The sequence below is a fragment of the Drosophila serrata genome, unplaced genomic scaffold (genome assembly GCF_035046125.1).
Source record: "Drosophila serrata isolate PLE 108 unplaced genomic scaffold, ASM3504612v1 contig_275, whole genome shotgun sequence".
In the NCBI taxonomy this organism is placed as follows: domain Eukaryota; kingdom Metazoa; phylum Arthropoda; class Insecta; order Diptera; family Drosophilidae; genus Drosophila; species Drosophila serrata.
The window spans coordinates 2,769,955-2,788,224 of record NW_028257173.1 but is presented as its reverse complement, the minus strand read 5'-3'; the positions used below and the strand labels follow the sequence as shown (position 1 = coordinate 2,788,224).

Sequence of the window (18,270 nt, the reverse complement as noted above, 5' to 3'; positions counted from 1 at the left end):
TCGTACGCTGAATCAGGCCTCCAAGTCTGAGAGGGGGCAAAGCGGGAACACTAAAGTCACACACATTTGTAGATACTCGATGCTTCGTGCATTTTCATTCATAAACGTCAGAAAAGCTTTTCCCAAGCGACCGCTTGTGAGGATGAGTCACAATTGGAAGCACCGGCAAAAAAAAGATTAAGAGAAAGATCTACAATCAAATAAAAATATTTCAATTCGCGTTTTCATGTTTTCATACCCATGATCAGTAAGTATCTATTACCAGTAATTATATATGATCAGTTACTAACTGTGAACACTTATAAACAATGACTTGCACCTAATTTAGCTAACAGCTAATATCTTTGACCTGTAAGTAACTATGATCAGTAATTAACTATGATCAGTAAGTATCTATGATCAGTAAGTAACTATATTCAGTAAGTTTATAAGACCAGTAAGTATTTATGTATGATCAGTTTCTAACTTTGAAAACTTTTCCAGTTTAACTTTCATCAAGTTTGATATATAATTAATGTAGAATTTTGTGCAAAGTTTTATGAAAACCGCACTTCTATATTATAAAGCTGCCATACAAAAGACCGTTCTCTGTTTACAAATAATCTTTAATTTCATGATTTGTCTAAAGCAAACTTCCCTTTAAATATTCCCACATAAACAGCCTCTTTAATCTCAAGATCATCATGTAACCCCAAAGGAGTTAAATGAGTTGTTACTTACGGTCTCTCTGCAGGCTTGGTGGAGTACAAGAAACAAGGCCACGGAGTTGGCATCTGTTTTTGCGGGATTTTATTAAGTAGTTATTGTGATAGGAAACTTTGATTTAACACAGATTTTATAATAGCCAAAGGTTGGATTTAAACTCAAATATTATTAGAAACTTATAGTTTCAAGAAGAAGAACAAAAATAATTGTGTTTGCTACGGTGCTTAAGTACACTGGTTGAGAAGCGCAGAGGAGGGCACGTTTTTGAGAGATAGTAAATGCGAGGAAAGTATTATTTTTAAGAGAGAGTTAAAGAAAGGCAAACAAAATTTGGTTTTTTGAGAAGCGTAGGAAAGGTCTCACTGTTTATTTTGGAATAATGAGAATTTGAGCAAGTAAAAAATATGTGATAAATCCGTAAAATTGATCAAAACTATAACATACTGACCCTTGGTTTTTGTTCTTTTTTAACTATCTATAACCAGTAATTAACTCGGAACACTAAGAATCTTTGAGCATTATGTAACTATAGTCAGTAAGTATCTATGACCAGTAACTATGAGCAGTAAGTAACTCTGAACACTAAGTATCTATGAACAGTAAGTAACTACGATCAATAAATATCTATTACCAGTAAGTTTGTATGATCAGTTACTTTGTAAAACAACACATTTCTGAGACTTGGCCCGCAGAAGTCACTTCGTTCCGGGGATGTTAGAACAAGTTGGGAATCATATGTACAGATGTGCGAGATTTGTTTTGGAACAAATTTAAGCTATTTGAATGAAACTATGGAGTTATTCTTCTAAATAATTTTACTAGTATATAAGTCGGAGCATGGCGAACCGGTGGACTATATATGTATATACATACATATAGCTGCCATAGGAATGATCGGAAAAATTATAAGTAAAAAAAAATTTTAATTTTTCCAGTTTTCAACAGATTTTTATCAAATTTGATATATAGCCATTATATATTAATCTAAAATTTTGTGATAGATTTTATAGAAATCGGACTAATATATATTATATATCTGCCATCTGCCATAAACGATCGTTAAAAGTAGAGAAAATGCAAAACGGTGAAAGTAAAACTTAAAAAAAAAATTTATCAACATTTTTTCAAAAAAAGTTAAGTAGTTATATCGTAAAAATTTGTAAAAATTGGCAAAAATTTTATTTTTTTTTTAAATTTCAATTTAAGTATGTAGATTTATAAACATAATAAAAAATATAGACGGTTTTCCGAAATAAAATTAATGCATTTTTGGCATCCTTATGGATTTTTAAACTTTGATTTTATTGAATAAAATATCTATTTAAATATTGAGAGTATTTTAAGCTTAATTATTATCCCATCCTTTAATTTAATTGCAAACTGCAACTAAGAATGCTCCAAAAGTACTCATTAAGATGGCAAGAAATATTACGTATCCGACTAGTTGAACAATCCTTAGTTACAAAAAATTCAAATAAAATAGTTAAAACTTATTTTTACCTAACAACTGATAATAATAATAATTATTAAAAATAAAATAACATTTATTCCTCCGTAATATGCCGTATTATTATATTACGTATACGCCTATCCCATATTACGTATCCGCCTGGTTGAACATTACTTTGTGTACAAATCATAAAATTTTAGTTATATTTTAAATGAAAATTGTAATTTATTTTAAGAGAAGAGGAATAGAATAAAAATCTCCATTAGTTTGACTAAGAGTGTGTAATTTTTTAATTGAAGTTTCCATTGAATAGATAATAAAAACGTGACGCGCGGATGACTAAGTATTAAAAATACATACTGGCTTTGATAAGAATACAAGAGTTCTTAACTAAAACAATAAATCACAAAGAGCTGTTGCTTGAAATGTCTCATTTTGTATTTATGATCAACTGTAATAACATTTAAGCTTGAGTTTGCAACTGCAAGTACGACTCACTTTTCAGGAATTTCCCTGACGACCAGATCTGAAGATCTAGATTTCTTGAGTGGCTACAAATAGAGGTTGATTAGAGGAAAACTTGTATGGATAGTTTGGATTGTTTTGGTTTTGCTTTTGGCATTCCGCTCGGGGAGCGCTTACGTGACTCAGCACAGCTGGGGAAGAAACAGAAGCTCTCGCTCTCGGGACTCTCTTTGGTCGACTCTCTTTGAAGCTTAGCTTCGATCTTAGCCTGTGGTTGCTGTTGCTGTTATTGTTGCTTCTTACGTGTGCTTGTGTGTGACAACAACTCCGCAAAAGCTCTTGGGGGGCTCGGGCTCCCGCCACAACTGTTGCTGTATTGAAAGTTATCGCCTCCTCGGCTCCTCTTCTTGACGTTGAGCGGTTCGGTCTTCAATTCTCAGTTGGCTGGCGTCGCGATCGGTTGTGCGTATCGACTACGTGTTTTTTATCCGCATTTTGTTAGCTCCGTGCGTTATTTACCTTTTCTTCAAGCTTTTTAAGCTCTCGCGATCTCCGTCTCCGTCTCTGTTTCGCGCTCTCGGTCTCCGAAATTCGAGTCCGACTCCGAATCCCAATCCAAAGGCAGGTTGAAATACCAGAAAACCTGTGCTCAGTTTTGTAGATAAAAATAAAATGACAAGTAAAAGAGATGCATGAAAACTGTATATGAATTCAATTGAACGGCGCAGCGCAAGTTTCACTTGCAGGCCACGAAACGAAAGAGCAGCAAAGAAAACAACAATAACAACAACAAAAACGTACAGCATGGCGCGTACCTTTATAACGGCAGACATACCGCGGCGCACGTATTGATAATTTCGATTAAAATTGAGCGTTTTACCGATTAGATTACACGGCACATCGACAATTGAACCAGGAGACATCGCAGGCATTACCAATAAAAATACAAAAAACAAAAAAACACCAAACTAAAAGCAAAAAAAGAGAGAGAGAGAGCGCGAAAACAAATTACCAAAAATTAAAATCCGCCGCCACTTGGGGCGAAAAACAAAAACAAAAGCTAAACGATGATCGCATAAGCATAAAGCCCGGAATTCCCTAGAAGAAAACGACGTCATATTAAAGCGCACGCTCTCCCACACACACAGACACTTGCTCACGCTGTCCGCTCTCTGGCCCCCGTGGCTCTTTCTCTGGCTCTTTCTTCTTCTGCGCTCTGGCCCCCATCGCGCTCTCGCTTTCGTCGGATCTTCGATTTCTTAACTTTTCATTAGTTTCTGTTTTCAAAACTGTTCTCCCGTGAGGCTTTTGTTGTTTTGTTGTTGCTCCCCCGATATTATCGCACCCGCTTTTGTGCCCGCGCAAAAATTAAAAAAAAAGTAAAAAAAGAAAGAGAAGAAAACATTATTTATATATATAAATAATAAGCAAACCGGTTTCTGTGATAGGTTGTGCTCCCCTGTGTGTGTGTTTGTGTGTCTTAGCATTAAAATGGCAATTTTTCAACTATAAATAAATTGCTTTTTGCATTTAATTTGCATAACGGGACAATTTTCCAGCAAATTAATAAAGATTTACAAAAATTAACAAAGAAATTGATAAATATAAAAAAAAGAGAGTGTACTAATTCGCGTTAAATTTTCAGGTGCCCGCAATTAATACCAACGATCAGTGATCAATGCATATAACAAGTTTTCAGATCACTTCTTGACTTAGGTGAGTCCCCGAAAGCCTAGCTTTACTTAGTTAATTATTTATTATGACCTTCGATTCGGTGTGATCTTGATAGATGCAAGGGAAAATCCTAATGGGCGGGATCTTTGAAAAGAGTCTATATACAATATTTGAATATTACTTGTAATCTATTTAAGGGTTTGGGTTGTATATGTTTAATTTTTCAGTTTTGCAAATGAAGTGTTATAATTGTAATAGGTTAGAAAAAATTAACTAAAATTGAGTATTTTGATATAAATGTAAATATCACATATTCTTCCTATACTGGACTATTAATATTTTAGGGAAGAATGAAAGCTAACTTCAGTAGTCTGAAATTGCTAAACCCTTGCATAGAAAATCGGACATTATGGGTTTATCATAATGTTTTTTTTAATTTCCAAATATAGCCATATAATATTTATTTCCTACATCAATGACCCATACAATACAGAATTTATCGGTTTCTAGGAAAGTTATTATTAATTTTCCCATACAACTTTAGAGTTATACAAAATTACATTTAACTAATGCGTAGAACTGATCCTGTTGGGAATAAAAGTTCTACGAAATAAATTGGTAATTTTTCTCTCAAATTTAAAATATATATTTCCTTTTAAATATCGTAACAAGGTTCAAAATATATATAGTAGAAATAAGTTTTAGCCACTTACAATATAGTATCAAAAATATTATCTTTTGGGATATGTTAAGAGTAGTTTGATATTATCCTATAAACATCAATTGAAGTTCTTGAAGAATTCTAAAATAAGAACTAAGATTGGGTATTTTTTTGATCCCCTTAATTAATAGGTTCATGGACTACTTGCAGTGTAACCTAAAGCTCTTTTTGGGTGGCAATTATCTACTTGCGTATTAAATAATCCACTGTGAATGCAAACGATAAACTGAAATAATGGCCAAAACACCTGTGTACATGGCAGCGCAGTCGCAGAGGCTTCTGCCTGCTTCTGCGTTGCCGACAAACGAAAGTTTCTTACGAGGCGCGCACGTGTGTGTAGTATTCGTAATAGTAGTAGTGTTTCTTTGACTGTATTAGTGAGTGGAAGGGGTGGGAAATGGGGGGTAGATGGGAAAAGCTTTCCGCCTGCATTTGTTAGTTATTTTTTTTTATTTCGCGGGCATTCAAATACGCCGGAGAGGTTTTCATTCGTTTCATTCTAAGATCGACTCTATGCCTTTGCGGTCGTGTGTTCGCGTTTCATTTCTTTTATTTTTATTTCGTTCGGTTTAATTTTCCGGTGAAAAATATATAAAACATACAATATTTATCAAACACAAAGAGCGGTTATTGTGCTTCTTCGGCTGTGCGGGATGAGTGTGCTTAGGAAATGAGTTAGTCATGTGTCTTAACTGGTCCTTGGTTTAATTCGCAGGTAATTATGAAGAAAACAAAAGCCTCTTAGCTAATTCAGTGTAATTTTTGAAGTACTAAAAATATAAAATTAAACAAAATAAACTGCAGCCAAGCTAAATGCAAACCGGCTGCTGACTCACTTCGCGAGTGCCGAGCGTAGGTAATAAAGAAAAATAAAATCGTAAAGTCGCATTATTTTAGCAAGTCATCTACGATCTACACAAAGCTCGAGTGCTGACAGAGATCTAAGGCCAAGTAAATAGATGATATTCCGTATATCTAGTGGTAGTTTCCCCATATGCTAAACCCGGAGTCATGATTGATACGATCTCTAGGTGGGTAAGGCCCCCTATGCAAATCATCAATCAATAGGAATTCTCTGTTTCTACGATATAATACGAGGCGTGAGCATTGTAATTGGGTTGATGGATAAGATATAGGTATGAAATATATGTTTACATATATATTGGCTTTGTGAGAGTCACATGTGAATGATAATTTCCAAAAATTAAGCTGTTGATTGTGTTAAAAAATATTTAAGTGTTTTTTTGATTGGAACTTTGTTATTTCTTGAGTAAATTTCTTATAGAAGGAATATATAAAAGTAATTTTACCAGCTGTAACCTAATAGAAAAACTTAAATAATATCTTATTCCTCTTTGTTTTTATATATTTCACTATTAAAATAGAATAAAGAATGTTTAAAGTTTCGTGTATATTTTATAGTTTTTTTTTTATTTAGCAGTGTAATTTAAGTCAGTATCTTGTGAAGAATAAAATTAATTTATTTTTTAAATTTATCAAAAATTCAAAAAAAGACTAGAGGTTACATCGTAAAATTTTCAACCTAATAAAAACTAGCACAGAACCGCTTTCCGAATTAAAATTAATGTTTTTTATAATAGTTATGAGATTTTTAAACTTTGATTTGTTGGTAAAATTGTCATATAAAAATATAAATTTAAAGAATTGGAATATTTTAAGCTTTGTTTATGATTGATATCCCATTCGATTCTATAATTTAATTGCAACCTGAAAGGGTATATAAAATTTGGCCAAAGTAAATTATTATTCTTGTGATTTCAAAATACAAAAATTAAATAGTTTCATAAAATATTCATTTAAATATATTCGATATAATATTTTCTTCCTATTTGCCATAATGTAACCTCTCCCAATTTTCGAGGAAGAACTATTTGTATAGTTTGGGAACTAGTTCTATCGATTTGTCAGCATATCGGTTATTTATTTTTATTTGAGCTGTAAATTGCTTGACGCCAATGATCGTTAAAAAACATTTGGCTGTCTGGAGGTTTTGCGGAACCCGTTTTCTTGAGGAATTTTTGGCTGCTTCTGCTGCTTTGATGTTGATCTTAATCTTAATTTGTGGTGCTGGCGCCAAAAGAACTTTTTTCTGGTGTGCCTTTGCTATTGGAAATTGCATAAAATTAGCATCGTAAATGATTGAAACGAAATGTTTTTATTTTATTTTGTTTATTTACCTTTTTTATATATATAGTCATAACTGGGCAGATAAGCGACGGCGATCAGGCTTTTTATTAATCAATTTTATGGTTTGCCAAAAACTTTTTACGTTCAATGGGGTTTTTTTCTGCTGTTGGTAGTTAACTTTTACCAAGTGGAAATTTTGCCAAAAAATGGCAAATAAAGTTTACTAAACCTTGCAAAAGTTTGACAAACTATTTAGCTTTTTTTCCATTGGTTTCTATTTATACACCTGTAATCTTATTTTCGGTTATCTTGGAGTATTTGGTGCGTTATTTATACGCTCCACACCTGAGTATTATCAGTCTGAACGGAACGCTCTGCAGGTGCTATCTGATGGGCGTAAACGGTAGCGATTTGTTTTTTGTTTGCTTCTCTAATATCTCACTATAGTTACGGATGATATAATCGAAAATCGTAAGCAAAATCGTTGGTATTTGGTTGCTTAATTACTTGCAGAGTTGTTTGTTTTCTGAGTGACATTTTCAATTGGTTTGTGGGAATTTCCTGACTTGTATATCCGCAAATAAGGAGATTTGTATCGTCCAGAAGGTAACTGACCTATTCCCGCTTTATTATATAGAAATATCACGTAGTTAGTGAATGATTCTTTGGCCAACAGTGGGTGGCACACGAGCAAATTCCTCGCATTTTTCAATCTATAGAAAACATTTTGTATTGTGACTCATTTCGGTTTTCTTGGAAAATTGAAATGTATTTTGTTATTAACAATTCAGATGGTCCGAGAATATAATGCATCCCATTCATTTTTCGGGGTAGATATATCCTATATATCCTCCTCTGCCCAGCATAGATCCGTAATATATAAATTGTATTCAGGCAAAAGTCATTTTCTAGGTTTCTGAACTGGCGCCAACTGCCCAAGGCAGATTGAACGCTGACAAGTGTCGAGAGTTTTTTTTTTTTTACCGTGGATAATGAAACGGAAATGCCAATATAACCCAAAAACCATATGCCTATCCGTATATATTAGATAGATACCCCCTAGGTATACAAATGTACTTGAATAATGTGTTTATATTCACTGCAAAAACAAACAAGCCTCTGTTGATGCATTTTATGGTAATTTGTAAGATACCTTTGCATCTTTTGCTTAGATTAAAAGGCGCATTTTGTGCGATTTGAATTTTGTTTTTTCCCCCCAAAATAATGCTTGTGTGACTCATTTCTAACAAGGTTCATAAATATATATAGTAAGGTATAAAATTCAATATAAATATGAATGTATTTTGTTTTGGAATTTTTATATGATTTTTTTTGTGTTTCGGTAATTGGTAAATGCTTTTTATGTATCAAAGAAATACTAGATGTTTGCCTATTTAATATTAACGAAATAATAAACGTTTCTTTTATACTCCTACATTTTAAAACTTATTCATTTATAGTTATTAATTGTTTGTTAAATCGATAAAACACGTGTGTGATCGCAATTGATTTAATTGTTTATACAATTGCCAAGCTAAAGTTTATTGACATCGGTTATTAAGTTTTCATTTTCATTTTCTTAATACCTGCTACAAATATGGGAAATGTCGTTCCTATATTCCTATATATATCATATATATCTTTCATTCCTGAAAAATTGGGACAACTGCCTCGGCGAAAAGAGAGAAAATTCCTTGAAAAGCAAAAGCAATAAATACAGACAGATATAAATATATATATATACACAATGTGCAATTTAAAGGAAATAAATTTTTAACATATTAAATAAAATAAAAATAGCAGAAAGCTCTGCTCGGGCGACGAAACTTTCGCTGGGCGGCAAGCGTGCATAAAGAATTTTGTGTTTTTTTGTCTTAAAAACATTTTGCTCGGATCAGTGTTCAGACATTAGGCGAGTACTCAAGACGTTTTTGCCGAGTTGTGTTTATTCGTCGGTTCGGTCAACTATACAGAAATATTCTCCTCTCTGAAATACCTATAGATACGAAAATATATAGAGAGACGTTTGTGTGCATATAGAAACTTAGTTCAAGACCAAAAACGACAGATTTCAGAGGAGGTCACTCTGTGTGCGGTTATTGAACAAATCAAATCGAATAAAAATCCACAAAAAATATATATAAAATATATATATATTGTCCTGTCAATATTGTAATTGATTAACCAAAAGGATCTGCTAAATATTCGAATATCTCCAGCTTTATCTCTGTGTGTGTTGTGAACGACTTTCCATCAAAGTTTGGCCGTGATAAGTGAAAGGTGATTAATCGATCAATCTCTATATGCAAAACAATACGTATGAGTAATATATAGTAACTAAATCACATTCGTATTACACATCTTGGCTCTTATCCAATTGTCTTTTCATATTTTGCCCAAAATGCAAATAATTTAATGACGTAATCCTTCCGCGAATATTCTCAGTGTTATGAAAATTTTGATCAGTTTCGACAATTTGAATTTACAAACCTAAAAGAGTGTTTTCTTTTTTGACAATTTTAAAAACATATATTGTAGAATGACAGCACGTGGGTTATTTCTTTTGATTTATTGTTATTTAAGCTATTTTAAAGGTTATTGGACTTTGGTGTCCTTTGATTGCTGGTTTCTTTAATTAAACTAAATTATGAATATTTGTTCTCTGTGATTTATAGTCGCAAATATTTCTAGTTGACGCACAAAAAGCATTTGACAGCTGTGAAAACTTTAATTGAGAAATCGAATTCTCCTCGAAAAACACATTTTTCCTAAGTATATACATATTAATATGTTTTTCGATAGAGCAACGGTTTCAAAAAAATAGCATATAAATTTAAAAAATCAAAGTTATTAATAAGGGTTGTATATATATTGTTTGAAAGGATATATAGTTAAAATTAGATAAATGTAAATATATATTGATATAGATGATGACTCACTTATTGTGTATTAAAATGTAAGCCTAGATATAAGCTTTCTTGGAACGTTACATTCTACTTTCTGCACTTGTTGGGAGATGGGAAGTATCTTTAAGATACAACAAGAAGGGAAACTTATTTCGGGAAGCCTAAGTTTATACACCTTTTTAGCTTCCAATTGAATTAAAAGATTGAATTTAATCTTATCATAACTAAGCTGAAAATATTCGCATTCTTAGATCTATATTTTTATATGCAAAAATTTTCCACTATTGAAAGATTAAAAAACTCATAACTAAGCCAAAATTGCATTAATTTTAATTCGGAAAGCTTTCCCATGTTAGTTTTTATTAGGTTCATTAATCTGAAAACTCAATTTAAAATGTAAAAAAATCCAACATTTTTTAAATTTTTAAAAATTTGAACTATGTAACCCTTATTTTTTTTTTATTTCAAAATGTATTTTTCAACCGGATATGGCTAGATCGACTCGGCAGTTGATTCTGATCAAGAATATATATGATTTATGGTGTCGGAAATGACTCCTTCACATAATTACAGGCTCCTGAGAATATTATAGGGTATAAAAATAAATACAAAAATTGGCACACGTTTTCTGGTTTCCGCTCCTATACCCCACCGATGATTGGATCGTTGGAGATCGGACCAATGCATGGGCATTAGTTTTGCCAGCCATTGACGTATGTACATATTACCCACGGCAGACCGATGTCTAGACGACACGATCAGAGAATAAACTCTGAGGTCATACAGCTACTTAGTCTTCCTCGATATATATTGTCTGTCTATATCTAACATGTACGTATTCACACCGATCGGCAAAAGAAGCGCTGCGTTGACAATGCGCCATCATTGATAAAATGTTTTGTTTGGATTGCTCCAAACTCGCCAAAAAACAAGAATACAACAACAAAAAATATAAAGCTCAAGCATCGCCGGGGAGGCCAGTCTGCGAGGCAGACTATATATACTATCCACCTATATATACTATCCGATATATGGGAGCAAAGACTGCGGAGGCACCGCCACCTCACAGAGTCTGTGTCGCTTTGTGGCCGCGTTACGCAAAATGTTATTTTTAAACAAGGCGTCCGGAGCTTTAGCCGGACTACACCGGACTAGACCCGTACACGGATCCCAATCCCCGGATACCAAAAACACAAAACAAATATGATTTACCTGGCTAAAGAATTACCCTGCATAAGGGTTAGATGGTTGCAAATATAGCCTAATTAGAAGGGATTGTTGTGGCCATTCTATATGATCATAAGATTCAAATACTTATATTTTGGAAATGCTTTCTTTGTAGTATTTCCTACAAATACCTCTTCCCAACATACCCCTCTATTGCTGGGTATTACCACCAACGCATCTATTGCAGCAGCTGCATCGCATTTGGAACAGAATTATGAAAATATACAGCTCTCTTAATGACCCCTAAATAGTTCAATTAATGTTTGTTTAATGTAGACAAAAAGCCACCCACCCAGAAGAGGGTGAGGATAAATAAATAAAAATATTAGAAACCTGGCTCCGGTAGAGATTTCTTTTCAGTTCTTTGCCAGATGCTTCACGGTTCAGTTCGTCATATGTGTTTTAGAATATACATATAAACAGATCGCCGGATCAGATGTAACTAGCGCCAAATAGCTAATAGTTTAAACAAGTACACAGTTTCTTATTTTTGGTTAACATTGTCATCGTCTGGCTTTGTCTTTTGATGTGCTTGCCAAGGAATTGTATTGCCTTTTGGTAGTTAATTTATATCCCATGAATTTGATGTATTTCTAATTATTTACCTCTCCCTTGCAGTTAATATTTTGGCCACGAAATGTTTCCCAACCAGAACAACGTAGCCGCTACTGGGCCGGGTCCGGCGCCTGATGGCCAACAGAGCCTCAACTACAATGGACTGCCGGCTCAGCAGCAGCAGCAGCAACAGTTGTCACAGTCCACAAAGAATGTGCGAAAGAAACCCTATGTGAAGATCACGGAGCAGCCGGCAGGCAAGGCCCTCCGATTCCGCTACGAATGCGAAGGACGCTCGGCGGGCTCCATTCCAGGTGTGAACTCCACGCCGGAGAACAAGACCTATCCAACGATCGAGATTGTGGGTTACAAGGGACGTGCCGTGGTGGTGGTCTCCTGTGTGACCAAGGATACGCCATATCGGTGAGTGATTTAAACTTATATCTCAACTTGGTTATTTGTAATATATTTCATTATATATACCAGTCCTCATCCCCATAATTTGGTGGGCAAGGAGGGCTGCAAGAAGGGCGTCTGCACATTGGAGATCAACAGTGAAACCATGAGAGCTGTCTTTAGCAACTTGGGTATTCAGTGTGTCAAGAAGAAGGATATTGAGGCGGCACTCAAGGCGCGTGAGGAGATTCGCGTGGATCCCTTTAAGAGTGAGTAAATGGAAATATTTTTCTTTCAACTTTTCTTTAATAAAAATGTCACTTATACCTCTTTCCAGCTGGCTTCTCGCATCGTTTCCAGCCCTCGAGCATTGACCTGAACTCGGTGCGACTTTGCTTTCAAGTATTTATGGAGAGTGAACAGAAGGGTCGCTTCACATCACCCCTGCCGCCGGTTGTCTCGGAACCCATTTTCGACAAGAAAGCCATGTCTGACCTGGTCATCTGCCGGCTGTGCAGCTGCTCGGCCACTGTGCTCGGCAATACCCAGATCATTCTGCTGTGCGAGAAGGTGGCCAAGGAGGATATATCGGTGCGTTTCTTTGAGGAGAAGAACGGTCAGACCGTGTGGGAGGCCTTTGGGGACTTCCAACACACCGATGTCCACAAGCAGACTGCCATTACCTTTAAGACGCCGCGGTATCAAACGCTGGATATCACAGAACCCGCCAAGGTAGGTCTACTAAGTAACTCAGAAATGTTTTAAAGACTTTTCTAATTTGTTCTTTTTCTGTTTGCAGGTCTTCATCCAACTGCGACGCCCATCGGACGGAGTCACCAGCGAGGCCTTGCCCTTCGAGTACGTGCCATTGGATTCAGGTAAACACACATTCTGGAACCTTCATCGGCACCTCAAGCGGAAGCCGGACGAAGATATCTTTCAGCAGATCCTCAAGTTGGATGCCAAACGGGAGGCGCCCACGATTGAGGTCATTGATTTGGATACACCAAAGATAGAGGTGCAGCGTGAGCAACCTTTAGATGTGATATTCCATCAAGAACACGAACAGGATTCACAGCAGGAGCAATATTTACAGCAGGAGCAAACTCAGCAGCATGAGCAGGAACAGCCTCTCCAAAGGGAACTTGTAACTCAACAATCCCTAGACCAGCCTTCGGAGCACTTGACGGATCACACTTCCGATCATATACCCGAGGATATGGAGGCAGCCGATGCCCAGGCAGAGGCTGAGGCCCATCGCCTGCGTTCCGAACAGGAGAAGGAAATTGACACCATTATTGATGAGAAGGTGCGAGAACTGGAGCAACTGGAATTGGGTCAACATCTTGAACCGCGACCACTGACCGCTGATGACAAAGTCACCGAATGGATGAAGTCCAGCGAGATTGAACAGATGGTCCATGAACCCAGCCCCATAGTCGAAGGGGATGTCTTGGATGCGGCCTTTGAGACGCATATAACCGAGGAGGATAAGACGCTCAATGAACTCTTGGAGCAGGTGGCAGAGCTGGATGAGATTTATACAGATTACAAGGTTCAAAGGGACACCTATAACAACACCATGAAGAACGAGCTGGCTGCAATGGAGGGACATCCACCATTGCAGGTCGAAGAGAGTTTCGATGATGCGGCGACCTATACAAGCTTGCAGATTGCCTTTAGGAATCCCGTGTTAATACCCATGGATGACATTATGCCACCAACTCCACCCATGTCGCAATGTGCACCGGAAGATGCCCACCAGCACTATGATCCCGTGGAGGTTAATTCACAGGCTAGGAAGCCGGAGACTCCGTCCCGTCCAGCTCCACCAGTGCCAGTGCAAGTGCCACTGCAAATGCCAGCGATTCTTAGGGTTCCCTTTCCACCCGAGGAGGAGAAACTGCCGCCTTTGCCACCGAAAAGGATTCGCAAGCAGGACAGCAATGCGGAGAATCGTTCCATCGAGGCCAATACGGTTCAGGCCAGGCCATCCACCGCCGAGTCTCCCCTCAACAAGAGATTACCACCCGCTCCTTCACATACCAAGAACCCGAATTTCAATACTCTGCCGAGACAGAAGAAGCCGGGCTTCTTTTCGAAACTCTTTTCGCGTCGTAAGAGTAAAGCGGAATTGGCCCAGGGATCAGGTCAGGATGGCGGCTCTTTGCTAGACTCCAAGATGAATAGTCGGGAACCAAGTATAGGACACTTTAATATGCAGGATCCGATGAGAGCTTCACTTCGCTCCTCCAAGTCGGCGGCTCCCTTCCTCTCTAGCACCAATCAGTCGGGCGCTACAACCGCAACGAAAAGTAGTCCTGTGAAGGCCAAGAAGCCTGGATCGAAACTGACCAAGCCTGTGGGCCGAAGTGTGAGCAGTGTTTCGGGAAAGAGACCAGCTTATTTGAACGCGGATGTGGTGCACATACCCCTGAAGGGTGACAGTGCCAATAGTTTGCCACAACATCCCCGAACTGAGGCTTATTCTCAATCCAGCACTGTGTCGGTGGGAGCAGGTCTGGATCGACGCACTGCATCCGCTTTGCAGCTGGCTGATATACCAATAAGCGAGGGAGGCATGGAACTGGTGGCCATTGCCGATCGCCAGAGTCTACACAATTTGGTTAGCTCCATCGAGGGTCACTTTAATGTCCAACTGGATCCCAATTTGGATCTGACCGAAGCCGAACACTTTGCCTTGTACACGAGTATTCCGCCGCTGGCGGCGGCCAGTGAATTTGATGAGACCTCCGCCTACTATGCTCCAGTGGATGCCGGCGAGATCCTTACACCCGATGAGGTGGCCAAGCGATTGGCAGCGGCTAATGGCCTGAATTAGGCCTTGGAAAATTGTTAAATTTAAATATTGTTTAGGCAAAACGAAAAGAGGTTAAGATTATAACCTACGAAACTCCAAAAAACGAAGCAAGTTGCGTACGGAAAGCCAGAGGGAAATATAAACCCTTTCCATTAAGAAGGGACAAACACCTCTGGTGGAGGTCCTCTTGTGGGAGGAACACCTTTTTTAGGCCCTCCGAAAATTGTATTTGTTTTTCTTTTTAGATTTGATAATTGTCCTAAAAAGTATCCCCCGAAATATGTATTTTGTAAGAGATACCAAAGGCAACGAAAGTCCAGAGAAATGGACTTGCAAGAGATTTGTTATTGTCCAGGTCGCACCTTCTAAAGAAGGCTGCATGACCTCCCATTAATTGTATTTAAGCGAAATCACTCAATTTTCAGAGTAGCATAAGATTTCCACAGTGAAATCGAATATTGTTTTTTTAATTGAAACCAAAGAAAACCGAATCGATGTACAACGTTGTGTGTGTATATTTTGTCTTATAGATCCAGCGCACCTGAGGCGGAAACGTCAGAAGACTGGCGGTGATCCCATGCACCTGCTGCTCCAGCAGCAGCAGAAACAGCAATTACAGAATGACCATCAGGATGGCAGTAAGTCAGCTGTTGAGAATCTCTTCTATCTCTTAGCTATAAACTCTGGTGGCGGTTCACTGTCCTTTGTCCTCTAAAGATTTGTCAATTTGAATAATCTCCCTGCTCCCCTGTGTACGGATCCACTTGGGGTGCCTTTGTTTGTTTTGTGAGATGCTAAAGCCATCTGGTGCTGATCCGAGATCCTACCTGGTCGAATGCCTTTGTCGTTCGACACCTTTTTCGGTGTATACCAAAGACTTACAGTAACAAAATCATCGTTTCCGATGATGTATTAATCGAATAGACTCTTAGCAACTATTAGATGTCACACTCACTCAAAATGCACTCAGCCAATCACCAAAAAGCAACCACAACCAAAGAGGAAACTATATATATTTGGGGAAAGCCCTCCTCCTACTATATATTTATATATTGATTTACATATATCGTAGTTGAAATTATAGCAATATTATCGGGAGTCAAGGGTTTAAAGAAGGTTATTGAGAGGGAAGTTGATTTGAAATCAAAAACGAAATTTTGTCGCTTTTTCTACTCGTTTACATGCGAAAAATATTTGATATTTTTATATATATAATAAAAAAATTACAAGTTTGGTAAAAATATTTTGTATAAAATATTGTAGCTTAATAAAACAGAATGAAATGAAGTTGAAATGAAAGAAAAAACAAAAATATATTGTTGACCTTCTTATTCAAAGGGAATTTTAATAGGTTAAAGTAAGTTTTGCTCTTAAAAAAATATAGTTCTGAGTAAGTTTCTTAATTTTGGTTTTGCCACGTTTTTAAAAGATTAGTTTCTGGCTTAAATTATTTTTTTTAATTTATTTATTTCATTTGGAAATGTTTTTCTGCATGTTTGTTTTGCAAGGGAATATTTATTTTGTTTTCCTTCAACATTAATTGGATTGTGCTTTAGTTGTCTTTGTTTGCTGTTTGTTTCGTATTAATTTTATTGTTTGGTTATTAATAATTATTTTTTATTGTTTGTTTTTTATGCACTAATTTGTACTTGCTTTGCTGCTTTCTTAGGACAAACTAATATGAATTGCTGGAATGCGCAAAACATACCGCCAATCAAAACGGAACCCAGAGGTGAGTTATTAATATTGAGGTTTTTTCGATACTATATGAAAACGTATATTGCGAGATATGTAATATAAGGATTTTCCTTTCGATATACATTTCTAATTGAAATCCTATCCCCCCAAAGATACCTCACCGCAGCCCTTTGGCCTGTCCTATAGAGCTCCGCCCGAGCTCACGCCATCGCCGCAGCCGCTGTCACCGTCGAGCAACTACAATCACAACAGCACGCCCTCTCCCTACAACATGGCCTCTGCGGCCACGCCCACCAACAACCAGCAGCAACAGCAGCTGATGTCGCCCAATCATCCCCAGCAGCAGCAACAGCAGCAACAGCAACATCAGCAATTTGGGGGAACAGTTCTGGGCAACAACTACAATCCGTTTGCTCAGCAAGTACTCGCACAGCAGCAGCAACACCAACAGCAACAGCAACACCAACAGCAGCAACATCAACAACATCAACAACAGCAGCAGCAGCAGCAGCAACAGCAAGATCTGCAATTTCAAGCCAATCCCTTTGGAAATCCAGGTGGAAGTCACTGGGAGAGCAAGTTCTCGGCAGCTGCAGTGGCAGCAGCAGCAGCCGTAGCAGCGGGAGCAACAAATGCCAATGGCAACACAAACAACAGCAACAATCTCAGCAATCTCAACAATCCCTTCACCATGCACAACCTGCTCACATCAGGTGGAGGTCCGCAATGGAACCTGAGCACCAACCATCTGGTGGGTTGAACAAATAACACCAAAATTATCATTCAAATATCCTAAAACTTGTCTCAAATTCATTTTGCAGCATAATCAGCATACGCTCCAGCAGCAGCAGCAACTGCAACAGCAGCAGCAGCAGCAACATGTCCCGCCCATGCATCAGTATGATAATAATGCACCTAGCAACAATAATCCCAACAATAACAATAATAATAATAACAATAATAATGGGGGCAGCCAGGCGGATAATGGTCCCACGATCAGCAATCTGCTTAGCTTCGACAGCGAGCAGCTGGTGCGAATCAACTCAGAGGATCAGCAGATACTGCGCCTCAACTCCGAAGATCTGCAGATATCAAACCTATCCATATCTACGTAATACCTTATCGAAACGAACCGAAAGCCAATCACAGATGCAAAGAGCACAAATATAAGGAGGAGGAGGATGATGATGATATAGCATTAAACCTAATCCGACCTGGTCGTCTTCATAATTGATTGTTTTAGTGTTGTAATAACTAGTTTTAAATGCAAAAATGTGTGTTTTGTAGGATATAATAATGTTTTTAAATATGAATAAATTAATCGTTTTAGCAGTATGAAAAGCAAATGATAAAGTTCTTCTTCAGTTTAGAGCTTTTTAAATAATTATATTTTTTGCTATTATTATATTCTAATTTGGGTATTATTAATATTTAACCCTAATTGCTGATCAACTAGAGGTAGCGAAGTGTAAAGTATTTATAAAGGTCGCCTAATGATCCAACA

General features: G+C 37.2%; 1 protein-coding gene across 7 annotated transcripts; it reads left to right on the top strand.

Annotated features, from left to right (window-relative positions):
- The first annotated feature begins 2,888 nt into the window (after window positions 1-2,888).
- Window positions 2,889-18,112, top strand: dl (REL proto-oncogene, NF-kB subunit dorsal). 7 transcript variants are annotated; one of them, XM_086835179.1, is made up of 10 exons: window positions 2,889-3,241; window positions 4,266-4,336; window positions 11,915-12,274; window positions 12,338-12,516; window positions 12,585-12,979; window positions 13,047-13,125; window positions 15,599-15,706; window positions 16,738-16,800; window positions 16,919-17,517; window positions 17,588-18,112. In XM_086835179.1, exons 3-10 carry the CDS (start codon window positions 11,934-11,936, stop codon window positions 17,879-17,881), a joined length of 2,058 nt encoding a protein of 685 aa, XP_086691305.1. In that variant the 5' UTR covers window positions 2,889-3,241; window positions 4,266-4,336; window positions 11,915-11,933; the 3' UTR covers window positions 17,882-18,112. The 7 variants fall into 7 exon arrangements, 4 of the variants coding, with proteins under 4 accessions (XP_086691305.1, XP_020809119.2, XP_086691306.1 ...); XR_015272197.1 differs by having other exon boundaries at window positions 2,999-3,241; window positions 13,047-15,706; XM_086835180.1 differs by lacking the exons at window positions 2,889-3,241; window positions 4,266-4,336 and adding an exon at window positions 5,453-5,730.
- Window positions 18,113-18,270: the final 158 nt, after the last annotated feature.

What these genes read in the sequence shown, in the direction of transcription:
- dl (XM_020953460.2), top strand. Translation starts at nt 11,934, where the DNA reads ATGTTTCCCAACCAGAACAACGTAGCCGCTACTGGGCCGGGTCCGGCG. An exon ending in TCGCGTGGATCCCTTTAAGA is followed by an intron (nt 12,517 to 12,584) that starts GTGAGTAAATGG and finishes ACCTCTTTCCAG; the next exon opens with CTGGCTTCTCGCATCGTTTC. An exon ending in ATATCACAGAACCCGCCAAG is followed by an intron (nt 12,980 to 13,046) that starts GTAGGTCTACTA and finishes TTCTGTTTGCAG; the next exon opens with GTCTTCATCCAACTGCGACG.